Below are 18144 nucleotides of genomic sequence, written 5' to 3' on the forward strand. Positions count from 1 at the left end.
TTGAAATATTACATGTTAGTCACATACGTTAACGTAATTCAGACTTTGTGCAACCTCGTCTTCCTGCAAACAATGCTCAACGTGTCTCTTGTGCAAATGATGAGACTTTGGTTGCTAATGACTATAGGCAACATTTTTTTAGCTAAACCAAAGTTCAACAATCCACCATTCCAATGAGAGTATGATCGCGAAGCATATTGTGAGTGGGAATAAAAAATTGAACTTATGTTTCGTTACTATAACTGTCGAGAAGATGAAAAAGTCCCATTGGCGACCCGTGGATTTTCAGATTATGAGTTGAGTTGGTGGATTCAACTTGGAATTGATCGTAAAAGAAACTAGGAAAGGGTAAATTGAAACATGGGACGAGTTGAAGCAAATGATGCGAAAGTGTTACATTCCTTCTCATTATTACAAAGAGGTCAAAACGAGACTTCAACGCCTTGTTCAAGGTAATTAATCTGTTGATGAGTATTTTAAGGAGATGGAGATGCTTATGCAAAGAGAAAATATATGAGAGGATGAAGACACTACCATGGTGCGATTTGTAGATGGCTTGAACGTTTCGATAGCCAATGCTCTTAATCTTTAAACCTATATTGATCTTGAGGAGATGGTACACAAAGCAATTGAGATTGAATAACAATTTCAGCAACATCAATCTCGTCCATTTGGCGCATTACACTATTATCGAGGTACAAGTTCTAATTCTACTTTCAAGAATTCGAAACCTCCTTATGCTACTAATAAGTTGCAACCAAAACATGCTGAAACCAAACCTTTTGAATGGCTGCCAAAACATGCTGAAACTAAACCTTTTGAGTGGAAATGTGAGGCTTCTACAAAACATTCTTCTACATCTTTCAAGCCCATGAAGACATCGCAACCCAGAAATGTCAGGATCCCATCCAAAACGTCATCGCTAGTTTGCTGATTTCCCAAACTTGAAATTTGGCAGCTTCGGTGAATGAAATTTAATAAATTTCACCCATCCGTACATATATCATTCTCATTTTCCTCGAATCTTGTCTTTGATCGAATCTTGATTTGATTTGCTTGGTCTTTAACATTGTTGTTGAGCCTTAAGATAGTGTGAGTCCATTATATTCATAGATCTGAAATTGTACATTGAGACTCGTAGCACTTCTCCTTCCTTACAGTTAAAATTTCCCAAATTACCAAAACTAAAAAAAATACAGTAGAGTAAATAAATTTTCTTTTCCTTTTCTATATAAAAACTCTATGAAAATACATAATTGAGTGTCATAAAAACAACAACTAATAAACCACAAAATTATTGAGCTTTTACAATAATAACAATTTAAAAAATTGTGGGTATTACAACTTATCCGAATTTATGTCAGTTTTTTCATTATACTTTAATTATACTGATGGTTAAGGTGTTTATTGTCTCAAGTGTGACTTAAATTTAAGTTGCGCTAGTCGTGTAACTTTAACACCAACCCGCAAAGGGTGCCTTGAGACCAAAGGGATTTGAGTTGAAAACCCAAAAAGGGCGGCTCAAATTTGGATCAAAGTGAGGCATACAGTAGTCTTGCTATGCTTGAATTAACAATAAAGAAGAATGCTACATCTTAGGGCATCGACAAAGTACTCCGAATCCCCTAAACACAGATTGAGCTCAAAATGGTCCTCAAGAAGTTGGTACAGAGAAGCTCAAGCTGCGATATCTGGGGCCCTAGTTTTCCATTTTACCCATTTTGAATTTGCTATCTTTGATTAACTTATTCTTTTCAAGATACGTCCCAATAAATTTCATTCTTAATTGCATTGGCTATCATTGATTAACTTACTTGCTTCGAGCTATGCTCCTAATTAATTTCCTTTCGGTCCATTGTTATGATCTTTTTCAAGCATTTTGCATTGAAATAATGATTAGTGGACTAATAATACTTTCATAAAAAGAGTTTCGCATATTACTTTAGAAGCTTCTAAATAATACAAGAACCTGAAACATGACTATTGTTTAGAACTCACTAAGGCTAAGGGTTGGAAATATTGGAGAAAGATGATTACCTCTTTGGACCTTTTATTGGTTGAACAAAAAGATAAGACATTTCGTCGGTATTACCACCTCAACAAATAACGAGCGATGTCAACCCAAGTATAAAAGGGGATCATTCTCAGGAAAAGAAAGATTATACTCTGTATTCATGTAAATATCAGACATATACATCTGGTCATTACACCCAAGGAATGGTGTAGCAGATCAAATTGATTGAAGATGATACAAATCCTATACCTCTGAGTTACAGCAGGATGGATGGAAGAAACCAAATGTTATTCCCCTGAAGTTGCAGTGGGAGATACAAACTTTATGTCCCAGAAAGTACAGTGGAAGGGACTCTGAAATTACAGCGGGGCAAGCTTACTGAGCAGAATGTGATTGTTTCTTTGGATTTTCTGTCAAGAATACCAGCCGAACAAGATGGTAGCGTTATACATCAGTGATAACGCCCTGATAAACAATGAGCGATGATACCTTAAGCATTTAAAAAAGAATCATTCTCATTTCTGCATTCATATATCATTTATAACATATCTAGTTAGGAGCATTTGATTCATTTTGATTATAACATCCTAATCATTTGGCATAAGCATAGGTACATGAAACCGATTCTACAGATTATGTCCCTAGAGAATAGTGTAGCAACATCGATGAATTCACAGATCTTATCTCCATGAGGTAGCAATGGAGTAGATCGAAGACGGCGAATCTTATCTCTTTGAAGTAGCAAGGGAGTAGATTTAAGTCACTAGCCTTGTCTCCCTGAGTAGTAGTAGAGTAGGCTGAAGATTACAGATCTTATCTCCATGAGGTAGCAATGAAGCAGATCGATGAAGGGGAATCTTATCTCCCTGAGGTAGCAAGGGAGTAAATTTAAGCTACTAGCCTTGTCTCCCTGAGCAGCAGTGGAGTAGGCTGAAGATTTTAGATCTTATCTCCCTAAGCAATAGTGGAACAGATCGAAAGCGGCGAATCTTATCTCCCTAAGGTAGCAAGGGAGCAAATTTAAGCCACTAGCTTTGTCTCTCTGAGCAGCAGTGGAGCAGGCTAAAGATTGTAGATCTTGTCTCTCTAAGATGTAGTGAAGCAGATCGAAGATGGCAGATCTTGTCTTCCTAAGCAGTAATGGAGCAGATTTAAGCCATCATCCTATCTCCCTAAGCAGTAGTGGAGTAGGTTGAAGATTATAGATCTTGTCTCCCTAAGCAGTAGTGGAGCAGATCGAAGATGGCAAATCTTGTCTCTCTAAGTAGTAGTGGACCAGATCGAAGATGGCAAATATTGTCTCTCTAAGCAGTAGTGGAGCAGATCAAAGATGGCAGATCTTGTGTCCCTAAGCAGTAGTGGGGCAGATTTAAGCTATCATCCTATCTCTCTAAGCAGTAGTGAAGCAGGCTGAAGATTGTAGATCTTACCTCCCTAAGAAGTAGTGGAGCAGATCGAAAGCGGCGAATCTTATCTTCCCAAGGTAGCAGGGGAGCAGATTTTAGCCACCAGCCTTATTTTCCTGAAGTAGCAAGGGAGCAGATTGAAGCCAGTAGCAGTGGAGCAGGCTGAAGATTGTAGATCTTATCTCCATGAGGTAGCAATGCAGTAGATCAAAGACAGCGAATCTTATCTCCCTAAGCAGTAGTGGAGCAGATCGAAAGCGATGAATCTTATCTTCCCGAGATAGTAAGGGAGCAGATTTTAGCCACTAGCCTTATTTCTCTGAGGTAGCAAGAGAGCAGGCTGAAAATTGTAGTCTTATCTTCCTAAGGTAGCAAGGGAGCAGACTGATGATTCAGATTTTGTCTCTTTGAGTTGCAGTAGAGCAGATCATAGCAAACCTTATCTCCCTGAAGTAGCAGTGGAACAGTGGAGCGGATTAAAACGACGAGTCCTATACCTTTGAAGTTGCAGTATGTCGGATCAAATCTACTACTACAAGTATTATCTCTCTGAAGATATAGTGGAACAGATTGAAGATACCAATCGTATCTCCCTGAAGTTACAGCGGAGCAGATTGAAGCTACTAATCCTATCTCTATGAAGTTGCAATGAATAGATTAAAACAACAAGTCCTATACCTCTGAAGTTGCAGTAAGTCGGATTAAACCTAAAACCACAAATCTCACATTCCTGAATTTGCAGCAAAGAAGATTAAAACTTCAAGTCTTATTTATCTGAAGTTGCGGTGGAATAGATCGGAGCAACAAGATATGGTGGATTGGAATAAAGCGACCTGAAGAAGAGAAGCACCAAAGAAGCCAAGGTCTTTCTTAAAAGTCTTTGCTCTGTTCTCGTTACACACCAATGTTGACCTTTTGAACCTACAAAAGAAAGTAAAAGAGCAAAAACAACAGCCCAAGCAGTCGAGCAGTAGGAATAGAAAGAAAAAAATCAAATGTAATCCATTTTCGGCTATAAAAGGCCAAAATCTATCAATGTAAAAGGGTTTTTTTTAAGAATAAATAAAAAGTTCAAAAATACATAAAACAGAGAAAGAAACAAGGAAGTTTTGAAAAAAACAAAGGTGGTTCTATTTTATTTTTATTTTTACGAATCTTTTCTTTCCTCTTTTATTTTTCATCGAAAATGGCAAACCTCGGCCGCCGAAAGTCAGGTGGTTTTCTAACCCCCTTTTTATTTCTTTTGAAATACATGAATTTTTATATAAAAGGCAAGCTCGCTCTCGAAAGTTCAAGATGTTGTGTCCTAATTTACTGGATGTGACATTTTATATTTTGAGACGAGAAGGTCTTTAACATTTGAGCATTTTCTTTACAAAGAGGGATCGTATTTTAAATTCTTTCAAGTTTTTAAATTTTCGACACTAAGACACTAATTAATCAACTAGGTACCAATTTTGGGCGTATCGAGGATGCTAATCCTTTCTCGTGCGTAACCGACTCCCAAACTCGTTCTCTGATTTTTCGCAGACCAAAAAAATTATCGTTTTAGTAAATCTTGACTTTTATTAAAATGATTAATTTAAGGTGACCCGATCACACCTCATCAAAAAAGATTGGTGGCGACTCCCTCTATTCATTTTCATTTTCAAACCAAAGTCGATCTCCGTCGTTTTTCAAAAAAATGGTTACGACAGCTTGGCGACTCTACTGATGACCCAAATAAGAGAGTCAAGCCACAAGTTGATTAACTTTTGTCTTTTTGTCAAAAATAGAAAATTTGATTTTAATATACGGTTCTTTCATTGCATTTCACCCGTTTTTCTTACGGTTTTTCATCATTTTATTCCTATTTTCTTTAATTGTTTCGAGCTTTTATGCATATATCCTCGCATATTGTATTACATGACCGTTGTGGTTACACCCTTTAAGTGGGAGTGAGAAACTATTCCTTCGTGAGGTTTTCACCTCCGTGCAGGATAGCGGATCGCTTCTAGGATACATCTGTACCTATGTCTTCTTGAGATTTTCATCTCCATGCAGCCATAGGGAAATGTATCCCCCTGAACTGAACTCGGTCTATATGAGCCTATAATGGGCGAGGATCGAGGAATCTGCTAGTTCAGGTACCATTACTTTAGAACCAAGCCACATATAGAGAGACCTAGGAGCCCACCCTAGGTAGAGCCACTCCGAACCCCTAGTGGTCACCCGAATTGCTTTATTTTTTATTTATTTATCCTGCACTAACGTGTTTTATTTTTGTTTTGTTTATAATTGCATTACATTACATCATCCTAAGAAGGAGGTGTTGATTCATATTTGATTGTTAAATAGAACAGTTTGTCATAAGAAAACGAATTTTTTGATAAAGTGGATTATAATACAGTTGTCTAAATATGGTCCAAGTGAACACATGAAAGAAGACTGATAGCCCATGAAGAAATACAAGACTTTGCTTCATTGCCTGAAGACAGAAACTGACAAAGACTATTCGAGAGTCGTCACGTCTTGACCTTCTTAAAGGAGCTGACAAGTATCACAATAATAAGTGAGCAACAAGTCGCAGCCTGGATCGAGTAAAAAAGGAGTTAATATAGACATCTCTTGGAAAATTCACAAGACTCAACCGTAATATCTGGATATGAAGAGGAAGATAGGTGTCTTCACTTGGAATATGAAAGAAAAGCCGTATATGTAGTCCGTTTTGTGTAAAGGAATTTGCTTTCTAGAAAAGTTGTTCTAATGAAATTAAATTCAGAATCAATGCCTTCCTTTTTTTTTGCATTCATCCATTTGCATTACATTACATCAAAGAAAAGAATGTGTTGATTCAAAATTCAATTCCTAAATAGAATAGTTTGTCATAAGGAAACGAATTTCTTGATAAAGTGGATTATAGTGCGGTCGTCTAAATATAGTCCAAATAAACACGACGAGAGAAAGTTGATGTCCACGGAGGAATACATATGTAATTGCCAGAGATTCAAGCCAACAAGAGCATGACGAGAGAAAGCCAGAAGTCCACAAAGGAATACATGTCTTGATTGCCAACGAAGATTATCCAAGAGCCGACACTTTTTGATGAGCATCATGGAGATAAGCGAGCAAGAGATCGAGGCTCAGATTAAGCAGTAAGGAGCTAGCAAAGGCATCTTTTGGAGAATTTACAGGGTTCGACCATGAAGAAAAAATCAGCGTTTACTTGGACTATGAAGGGCAATACCACATATGTAATCTATTTTCATGTAAAGAAATTTGTCTTCTAGAAAAATTATTCTAATAGAATTGAATTTAGAATCAACACCTTCATTTCTTTTGCATTCATTTCATGCATTTGCATTGCATTGCATTATTTTGCATTAGACTTTCCCTAAAAGGACCCTAATTAGGTAAAATTATCTCAATTAACTTGGGAACTGACAAAAGTCAAATGACTAGGCATCTTTACGTTACACGACAAGTCAAAAGCCTAAAAGGAATACCGATGAATTTGAATGATATATCCGAAAAGGGAACTGAGGAATAAAAGTCTCCAAACTTTTGCATACTTGGGAGTGTTTTGAACAATGGGACTGTGGAAGAGATCCCTTTATTTTTAGAGCTAATCTAGAGTAATATTCAAAACACATTTATTACTTTAAGTCTAGAAGCAATAAGAATCCTTTTGTGAAATAGGCTTGTGTCCTAAATCTTTGTTTCAATAAAATGCATCTTTTTGAGCAAATATTCTCTTATTTCATTTCATGCTATACAAATAATCATCCTTAGAATCATTTATTCTTTGGAATCTACCTTCGTACCTACAACAGGTCCCCAAATATCAATGATGTGAGCAACGCTGTCACCAACTCTGGGTCTCCTTTTGAGCGAAATATTGACATAAAGGGATCTCAGCACTTTGAATATGATAGAGATGTAAACTACTCTCTGATTTGTTAAGGATGGTAGAGTAAGATGAAAACATATCCTCTCTTACAAAAAGTCAACAGACAGTAGGCATAGGACAAGAGAAATAGGCAAACATCAGAGTCTACATTACCAAAAAGGCAAAGCAAGACGTCATTTTTGCACAATCGTATCAAGATACTCCCGGCTACTAAAACATGGGGATGTTGCAGGGTTTTGAATGACATATGCTAATGGTTTTACGATGGCCAGGCTAATCATGAGATTTGGGTTCTGCTAGCCCACCATAGAAAGGGATTGCATCAGTATACCGTAAATGTCAAATTTATAGAGAGGAAATTCATGTGCCTCTTCATTCTTTCGACTTTCTCTATGTGAGGCATGGAGGTTATGGGCCGATCTCTTTGAAAGCTTCTAACCAATACCGATTCGCCTTTGGGGTCATCGATTACTCCGCGAAAAGGGTAAAAGTTGTTTCATATGCCAATGTCACTAGGTCGACAGTCATCAAATTCTAAAAAAAAAGACCCAACAACAAATTAAAGATCATGGGGAAGATGACCGAGACTTGTAAAGATTGGCATAATAAGTCACCATTTACCCTCTATACTCATCGAACGTTGGCCAAGACCTTCACTGGGGCAACATATTTTATTAGAAGAGCTTCTTTGTCTATGAGTCTTGTCAGAGCTGAAGTTGGACAAGGAAAAATGGATCCAATCCCGATACGATCAGTTGAATTTGAAGAAAGGAGGTTGAAAGCCTTCCGTCATGGTCCATTGAACGATGTGAGCTTACGATGAAGAGGTTCATCCTAGAGAATTCCACGAGAGGAACTTGATAATGAAAAGATCCTCCCTATATGAAAAAACTTCAGAGAAAAGTGGATGCCGAACTGAGAAAGACCTTATGTAGTAAAGAAGGCCTATTCTGGAGGGGCATTGATCTTAACCGAAATGGATGGCAAAGATTTGCCCAAATCAGTGAATTCAAATCCAATCAAGGAGTGTATTCTACTTAGAAGGTGAGAGACCAAAGTAGAAACCCGCAAAGGGCGCTTTAAGACCAAAAAAAGAAAAAAAAAAGAAGAAAAAGGAGAGGCCAAAGCGAAAACCCGCAAAGGATGCTTTGAGACTAAAGGGGATTCGAGTTGAAAACCCGGAAAGGGCGGCTCAAATTTGCATCAAAGTGGGGCATACATTAGTGTTGCTATGTCTGAATTAACAATGAAGGAGTTTGCTACGTCTTGGCATTGACAAAGTACTCCAGATCCCCTAAACACATATTGAGCTCAGAAAGGTCCTCAAGAAGTTGATACAGAGAAGCTCAGGCTGCGATATCTGGGGCATCTAGCTTCCATTTTTCCTATTTTGAATTTGTTATCTTTGATTCTTTTCAAGATATGTCCGAATAAATTTTATTCTTATTGCATTGCTATCTTTGATTAACTCATTCATTTTGAGTTAATTTCCTTCTTATTGCGTTTGCAATCTTTGATTAATTCATTTCGAGCTATGCTCCCAATCAATTTCCTTCTTGTTCATCGTTTTGATCGTTTTCGAGCATTTTGCAATGAAATAACGATTAATGGACCAATAATACTTTCACAAAAGAAATTCTGTATATTACTTTGGAAGTTTCTAAATAATACAAGAACCTGAACAAGCAGTGGGATCACTCTACATTCATGTAAATATCAGACATATACATCTGGTCATTACACCCAGGGAATAGTATAACAGATCAAACTGATTGAAGATGATGCAAATCCTATACCATTGAGTTGCAGAAAAATGGATGGAAGAAATCAAATGTTATTCCTCTGAAATTGCAGTAGGAGGCACAAACTTTATGTCCCAGAAGGTACAGGGGAAGGGACTTTGAAATTACAGTGGGGAAAACTTGTTGAGCAAAATGTGGTTGTTTCTTTAACTTTTCTGTCAAGAATACCAGCCGAACAAGATGGCAGCGTAATACGTCAATGATAATGTCCTAATGAACAACGAGCAATGATACCTTAAGCCTTTTTTTTAAAAAAAAAGAGAAGAAGAAGCTAATGACATTTCTACATTCATAACACATCTAGTTAGGAGCATTTGATTCATTTCGGTCATAGTATCCTAATTATTTGACACATTCACAACATATCTAGTTAGGAGCATTTGATTCATTTCAATCATTGCATCCTAATCATTTGACATAAGCATAGATACATGAAATTGATTTTACAGATCATGTTCCTCAGAGGACAGTGCAGTGGAATCAGTGAATTCACAAGCCTTAAACCCCTAAGCAATAGGGTAACAGGCTAAAAATTACAGATCTTGTCTCCCTAAGCAATAGTAGAACAGATCGAAGACGATGAGCCTTAAACCCCTAAGCAGTAGGGTAATAGGCTGAATTACAAATCTCTTTTCCCTGAAATGGCGTTGGAGCGGCTAAAAGCCACAACAGATCTCCTTGAAGTTTCAGTGGATCTCTTTTTCCTGAAATGGCGTTGGAGCGGCTAAAAGCTACAGCAGATCTCCTTGAAGTTTCAGTGGATCTCTTCTCCCTGAAATGGCGTTGGAGCGGCTAAAAGCCACAACAGATCTCCTTGAAGTTTCAGCAAATTCTCTCTGAAATGGCGTTGGAGTGGCTAAAAGCCACAGCAGATCTCCTTGAAGTTTCAGTGGACCTCTTTTTCCTGAAATGGCGTTGGAGCGGCTAAAAGCCACAGCAGATCTCCTTGAAGTTTCAGTGGATCTCTTTTTCCTGAAATAGCGTTGGAGCGGCTAAAAGCCATAACAGATCTCCTTAAAGTTTCAGCAAATTTTCTCCCTGAAATGGCGTTGGAGCGGCTAAAAGCCACAGCAGATCTCCTTGAAGTTTTAATGGATTTCTTCTCCCTGAAATGGCGTTGGAACGGCTAAAAGCCACAACAGATCTCCTTGAAGTTTCAGTAAATTTTCTCCCTGAAATGGCGTTGAAGCGGCTAAAAGCCACAGCAGATCTCCTTTAAAGTTTCAGTGGATCTCTTTTTCCTGAAATAGCGTTGGAGCGGCTAAAAGCCACAGCAGATCTCCTTGAAGTTTCAGTGGATCTCTTTTTCCTGAAATGGCGTTGGAGCGGCTAAAAGCCACAACAGATCTCCTTGAAGTTTCAGTAAAATTTCTCCCTGAAATGGCGTTGGAGCAGCTAAAAGCCACAGCAGATCTCCTTGAAGTTTCAGTGGATCTCTTTTTCCTGAAATGGCGTTGGAGCAGCTAAAAGCCACAGCAGATCTCCTTGAAGTTTCAGCAAATTTTCTCCCTGAAATGGCGTTGGAGCGGCTAAAAGCCACATCAGATCTCCTTGAAGTTTCAGTGAATCTTTTCTTCCTGAAATGGCGTTGGAGTGGCTAAAAGTCGCAGCAGATCTTCTTGAAGTTTCAATGAATCTCTTCTTCCTGAAATGACATTGGAGCGGCTAAAAGCCACAGCAGATCTCCTTGAAGTTTCAGTGAATCTCTTCTTCCTGAAATAGCGTTGGAGCGGCTAAAAGCCACAGCAGATCTCCTTGAAGTTTCAATGGATCTCTTCTCCCTGAAATGGCGTTGGAACGGCTAAAAGCCACAATAGATCTCCTTGAAGTTTCAGTAAATTTTCTCCCTGAAATGGCATTGGAACGGCTAAAAGCCATAGCAGATCTCTTTTGAAGTTTCAGTGGATCTCTTTTTCCTAAAATGGCGTTGGAGCGGCTAAAAGCCACAACAAATCTCCTTGAAGTTTCAGTAAATTTTCTCCCTGAAATGGCGTTGGAGTAGCTAAAAGCCACAGCAGATCTCCTTGAAGTTTCAGTGGATCTCTTTTTCCTGAAATGGCGTTGGAGCGGCTAAAAGCCACAGCAGATCTCCTTGAAGTTTCAGCAAAATTTCTCCCTAAAATGGCATTGGAGCGGCTAAAAGCCACAGCAGATCTCCTTGAAGTTTCAGTGAATCTTTTCTTCCTGAAATGGCGTTGGAACGGCTAAAAGCCACAGCAGATCTCCTTAAAGTTTCAGCAAATTTTCTCCCTAAAATGGCGTTGGAGCGGCTAAAAGCCATAACAGATCTCCTTGAAGTTTCAGTGAATCTTTTCTTCCTAAAATGGCGTTGGAGCGGCTAAAAGCCACAGCAGATCTCCTTGAAGTTTTAGTGAATCTCTTCTTCCTGAAATGGCGTTGGAGCGGCTAAAAGCCACAGCAAATCTCCTTGAAGTTTCAGTGAATCTCTTCTTCCTGAAATGGCGTTGGAGCGGCTAAAAGCCACAGCAGATCTCCTTGAAGTTTCAGTGAATCTTTTCTTCTTGAAATGGCGTTGGAGCGGCTAAAAGCCACAGCAGATCTCCTTAAAGTTTCAGTAGATCTCTTCTCCCTAAAATGGCGTTGGAACGACTAAAAGTTACAGCAGATTTCCTTGAAGTTTCAGCGAAAGAAGATCAAAACAAGTCTTATCTCCCTGCAGTTGCAGAGGAGCAGACTGAAATAGCAGATCTGACATTCCTGTGCTTACAGTAAAACAGATCGAAGATTTCAGCATGGCATCCCTGTGTTTATAGGGAACAAGTTGAAAACAGCAGAATTTGGCATCCCTGTGCTTATAGGGAACAGATCGAAGATAGCAGATCTGATATTCCTGTGCTTACAGTGAAGTAGATCGAAGATTTCAGCATGGCATCCCTGTGCTTATAGGGAACAAGTTGAAAACAGCAGAATTTGGCATCCTTGTGCTTATAGGGAACAGATCGAAGATAGCAGATATGATATTCCTGTGCTTACAGTGAAGCAGATCGAAGATTTTAGCATGGCATCCCTGTGCTTATAGGGAACAAGTTGAAAACAGCAGATTTGGCATCCCTGTGCTTATAGGGAATAGATCGAAGATAGCAGATCTGATATTCCTGTGCTTACAATGAAGCAGATCGAAGATTTCATCATGGCATCCCTGTGTTTATAAGGATCAAAGAGGACAGATTTGGTGTCTCTATATTGTCAGAGAGCAGATCAAAGATAACAGATTTGGCGTCTCTGTATTAGATGGGGAGTAGATCAAAGATAGCAGATATCGCCTTCCTGAGTTGCAGTGAAGCAGATTGAAGCCGTCAAGAGACCATTTAAAGAAGATCAAGTACCAAGAAATTAAAATTCGGCGAGACTAAAAAAAATTGATCATTTTTGAGTCTTTGTTCCATTCTCGTTACACGACAATGAGCAAAGAGGGGCAGCTGTAATGGCCAATTTTTGGCCCAAACAAACCCAATTTTACGAAACCCACACCAGCCCAAAAATTAAACCAAACCCAATTTAGCCCAACAGACTAAAACCCTAAGCCCAGCCCAAACCTAAATAATTTTCAGCAAAAAAGGGAGGAGAAGAACCCTAGCCGCCGCCCCACTTTATCCCGCCACTACAAGTTGTCTGCCACCAGCTCACCCACTTGCCTCCACCACTCTATACCTGCAAAAGAAGACAAAAAAGGACAGCAAAGAAAAACACCAAAAAATGAAATTCTTTGTATTTTTTTCTTTGGATTTTTTTCTTTGGATTTTGGGCTATATAAAAGCTCTGTTTTCATTGTAAGAGGGGGGAATCGATTGTATTTTAAGGGAAGAAAACCGATTATATTTTAGGTTTTTGTGTTTTTTTTATTTTTGAATACAAAAAAGAGATTTGAAATACAAAAATTGAAATAGCAAATAGAGATTGATTCGAACGTATTTCATGTTTTTTAGCCTATACACGTCAAAGAAATAATGCGTATACACATAGATCTACAAAAGGAACCATCTTTCTTACCTTTTGGACGATCAGAGAGAAGAAAACTGATTGGTCTTCTCGTTCTTTTTCAACGATCGTGGGCCCCTTTTTGGGCGTTTGAGGTTCAGATCTGAAAAGAGGAGAGTCGAAATATTAGATTAGGCCCTTTTTTCCACATCCGGCCGCCGTGATAGTGGTCGCCGGTGACGGACGGACGATGGTCCGATCGTCGTAGGTGGGACGGCTAGAGAGAATTTCTCCCTTCCCCTTTCCTTTTTTCCTGAAAGCAAGAAGAAATGATAATTTTTTTAAAAAATTTGGGCTTTTATAACTGACTAAAACGGCGTCATTTTAGGTCAGTTCAATGACCTTAAAACGGCGTCGTTTTGACGCGAAGCGGGCTGATCCGACCCGCTGAGCCAAGACCCGCGTGCTTTCTTTGCGGAAGGGCTAATTACACTTTCAGCCCTTCCACTTTTCAGGGGTTTGGCAATCAGGTTTTTTTTTAATTTTTTATTTATACCCCGTACTTTATCTCGATCACATTTCAGCCCACACCTGAATGATGTCGTTTTGGAGGGAAGGAATAATTCCTATTTTCGTCCCTCTACGTTGTGCGCGTGTTGCAATGTGGTCCTTCCCCTTCTTTTTTGTTTCAAATTCACCCCCAACTCCTGTTTTAAGTCCAATTTAGTCCTTTTTTAGTTATTTAGTTACTTTGTGATTAAATCCGTTAATGTTATTCTACTTCCTTTACTATTATTTTTATTTTTTATTTTTTTTATTTTTATCATTTATTATTATTATTGATATGACGTTATTATTGTTATTATTAGTATCATCTCGTTTATTTTATTTTTGCCTTTTTTAAAATTAAACTCTTTTTGCTTTATATGTTTCATTACTCCTTTTGCTTTGGTTTTGGTTAAAGGTGGTTTTATTTTCTATGCTTTTGTTGTTTTGTTATCCTAGGTGTGTCTTCATTATTTTTAGCCATTAGGTTACTGCTGCTTTTGTCTTTTCTATTTAATTTTGTTGTGACTTTTGCTTTATTTCACCTTGAGCCAATCCTTCAATAAATGTCAGTCTATTCAACCTAAAAATTCATATTATTATTTTAATTATAATTATTATTATTAGACATAACATATATTTTATATTATTATCAACTTTACATATTTTACATATGGTATTTCTTTTAAACTTTTGTATATATCTTTTATATGTTAATGATTTTAAATTCTTTTATTATTATTTACTTTGAACTTTATATACATGTCACTTATTTTAAATTTTTTCTTAAAGTTTTATTGTGTATTATATTTATATATAAATTTACATTTAGACTCTTTTAAAAAAAGTTTCATTAAAACGAAAAAGATGTTCGATATTTGGCAATCCATGGAATCGTGCCCTAACGTGCTGGGTTTCAATTTCTCGTTTGCTCAAAATAATCGAATGTCTCTTTAGAATTTTATTCATATTTTCTAAAAAAAACTTATAAAAACAAAGGAAATGTTCGGTATTTAGCAGTTCAAGGAATAGTGCCCTATCGTGCTGGGTTGCAAATCTCCCATTTGTTCAAAATAATCGAATATCCCTTTGGAATTTCACTCGTGTTTTCTAAGGCGAGGCAATGTTCAGTTTTTGGTAATTCGAGACAATCGTGCCCTAACTTACTGGGTTTCGATTTTTCTCCTTTAACCTAAATAACGGAATACTCTTTTAAATCGCGATACGAGTTTTGAAAAAATGTTTATTCTCGAAGATACGAGGTGTTGTGCCCTAACTTACCGGGTATGGCATTTTGTTACCTTGAAATAAGATTTTTGCAAGTAAAGGCAATATTCGGTGTTCGAAAATTCAAGGAAACGTGCCCTAACTTACTGGGTTTCGATTTTCCTCGTTCACCTTAACTAACCGAATATCCTTTTGAAATACATGAATTTTTATATAAAAGGCAAGTTCGCTCTCGAAAGTTCAAGATGTTGTGTCCTAATTTACTGGATGTGACATTTTATATTTTGAGACGAGAAGGTCTTTAACATTTGAGCATTTTCTTTACAAAGAGGGATCGTATTTTAAATTCTTTCAAGTTTTCAAATTTTCGACACTAAGACACTAATTAATCAACTAGGTACCAATTTTGGGCGTATCGAGGATGCTAATCCTTCCTCGTGCGTAACCGACTCCCGAACTCGTTCTCTGATTTTTCGCAGACCAAAAAAATTATCGTTTTAGTAAATCTTGACTTTTATTAAAATGATTAATTTAAAGTGACCCGATCACACCTCATTAAAAAAAGATTGGTGGCGACTCCCTCTATTCATTTTCATTTTCAAATCAAAGTCGATCCCCGCCGTTTTTAAAAAAAATGGTTACTACAGTAATTTTAGTGGTCAACTTCCCCCATCGATGTTCAACCTCACACAACTTACTTCTTTACACTTGTCATCCAATAGGCTAGAAGGTCCTCTTCCAATTCATGTAACAGGATTTCAGAATCTGAAGGACTTCAGTTTAACTGATAACTTACTACAGGAGGAGTTCCATCTTGGCCTTTTACTTAGCCATCTTTAGAATACTTACAGCTCAGTAATAACAGTCTCACAGGTCCAATCAATCAAATTCAAAAGCCTAATTCAATTCAAGTGGTTGATTTGGCGGATAATGACATCCATGGTGAAATACCAAGTTCTTTCTGTGGTCTTTCAAAGCTTACCCAACTTGATCTTTCATCAAACAACTTGAGTGGAGTCATTAGGTCAGATATACTTTCACAGCTAGAGAGTCTAGAAACACTTCATCTTTCGACAAATAATTTTAGTGGTGTTATCAACTTAGATGTGCCATCAAAGTTGAAGAATCTCACTGAAGTTAATCTTTCCAATAACAAGTTAAGGCAATTCCCGAGTTTCTTGCGATCTGCGAAAACCTTGAGCAGTCTTGATCTTTCCAATAACAAAATTCAGGGTTCAATTTTCAAATGGGAATCAGAAGGTTGGGAACAATTGATTTATTTAAATCTTTCCAACAACTCATTGACGAGTTTAGAGCAACTTCCAGGGAAGAATATTCTTACCCTTGATCTTCGTTCCAACCTACTCCAAGGTCCTCTTCTAGCTCCGCCACTTTCATTGCAAGAATTCCTGATTTCAGATAACAAATTGACAGGAGAAATACCTCCTTCAATTTTTAATTTGACTTCACTTCATATTCTTGATTTGTCTCAAAATTACTTCGGTGGAATTATTCCATCATGTCTTGGAAATCTTAGTCGGGGGATCAGTATCTTAAACCTACAAAATAATAGCTTGAGTGGCAAAATCCCTGATTTTTGTGTTGAATTAAGTAGTTTAACAACTCTTGCTCTTAATGACAACAAATTAGAAGGGTTATTGCCACGGTCCCTTGTTAATTGTACCTCGCTACGTTTTTTGAACCTAGCAAACAACACCTTGAACGATCTCTTTCCCCATCGGCTCAGTGTACTTCCAGTCCTGCAAGTTCTTATTTTACGCTCTAATAGATTTTATGGTCGCCTAGACTATTCCATGGCAAACTCTAGCTTTTTAAGCTTGCAAATCCTTGATCTCTCTAAAAATGAGTTCACTGGCCCCTTCCCGAAAAAATTCTTCCAAAGTTTTAGACGTATGAAATTAGTTGCAGCTTCACAACCACGTCTAAATGGAGGTGGGTCTTGTACACGTGTAAGTGTATATTGTCGTAAAGATGGTTATGAAAGTCCCCCCAACTACAAAAAATTTGTAAAAGTAACCATGAAAAGGTTGGAGATAGAGCTAGATCTGGACAAATCTTTAACTGATTTCACACTCATAGGATTTTCAAACAATCGATTCAATGGAAGAATCCCTGAGGCACTCGGTGAACTGCATGCTCTTTTAGTGCTCAACCTCTCACACAACAGCTTAAACGATACCCTACCACCTTCATTGGCAAATATGGCAGCACTTGAATCATTAGAGCTGTCATCTAACAAGCTTGGTGGTAGAATTCCTTCCGAGCTGACGAGACTGACATTTCTGGCAGTGTTAAATGTGTCGCAAAACAACTTTTTTGGACCAATTCCTGTTGGATATCAATTCAATACTTTCGATATTGATTCCTATGCTGGCAACTTGTATTTGTGCGGCTTCCCACTATCAAAGAAATGTGGTAGTGAGAAGGAACGAAAGCCACAAACACCAAAGCTTGTGGAAGATGAAGATTCAGCAATACCCTTTATTTGGAAAGTTGTAATGATGGGGTATGGCTGCGGAGTAGTGTTGGGATTGAGTACGGGATATATAGTATTCACAACGGAATGACCATGGTGGTTGGTTAGAATGGAATTGAGAGAGACTGGGAGAGGAATTTTACAAGATGGGTTCGCAGGATTGGAAGAAAAAGAAACTAGCACTTCATCCAAATTGCATAGGTGAGATTCAAATATGTTTTGCTTAAACTTGGACCAAAATTTGTATTTACTTTTGAATTGGTAATACATGTAGAGTAATTTAGACTTAATTTTTCCATTCTATTTCTCATAGTTGAACCTGAGCTGAATTGGAGGGAAAATGCACAACCGCTGCTTCTGTAAGATTTGGGACGAAGCCTATGTTCTTACCTTTTGGGTTCAATTTCAACGCAGTGGTTTAAAGATATGATTAAGGTGATGATAGAGGATAGCTTGCTCTTTCTTGGCTTATTATTCAACTTTAATACAATGGGTGTTTGTATTTGTAAGAATATGTACTGTTCTAATTCCTTTTTTCAGGTGTGTTTTATGTTTGATGTGTTTGAGTAAAACTTTTCTTGAATATTCAAAGAAAGCCTAGTAGTTTTGGTCATCTTTGTTTGAATTGTTTATAATTTGCCAATTCTTGCTTTGTTTCTGTTGTCAGGATTGTTAAGACTTATTTTTGGATATTAATAAGATTTATTTGCTATTTTTTTATATTAGACAACAGTTAAATTTTTATTTTGATATCTATACTATGCTCAAATTAAGATTTGATCCTTATATATTAATTCATGATATAAATTGATCTTTGTATGTTA

General features: G+C 37.5%; 1 protein-coding gene across 1 annotated transcript; it reads left to right on the forward strand.

The window, feature by feature from the left end:
• The first annotated feature begins 7877 nt into the window (after positions 1-7877).
• Positions 7878-17411, forward strand: LOC121207296 (receptor-like protein 19). Its single transcript, XM_041077847.1, has 2 exons — positions 7878-8117; positions 15675-17411. The coding sequence occupies exons 1-2, from the start codon at positions 7878-7880 to the stop codon at positions 17409-17411; spliced, it is 1977 nt and encodes a 658-aa protein (XP_040933781.1).
• The last annotated feature ends 733 nt before the right edge of the window (positions 17412-18144 follow it).

Source organism: Gossypium hirsutum, chromosome A01, assembly GCF_007990345.1.
Source record: "Gossypium hirsutum isolate 1008001.06 chromosome A01, Gossypium_hirsutum_v2.1, whole genome shotgun sequence".
NCBI lineage: Eukaryota > Viridiplantae > Streptophyta > Magnoliopsida > Malvales > Malvaceae > Gossypium > Gossypium hirsutum.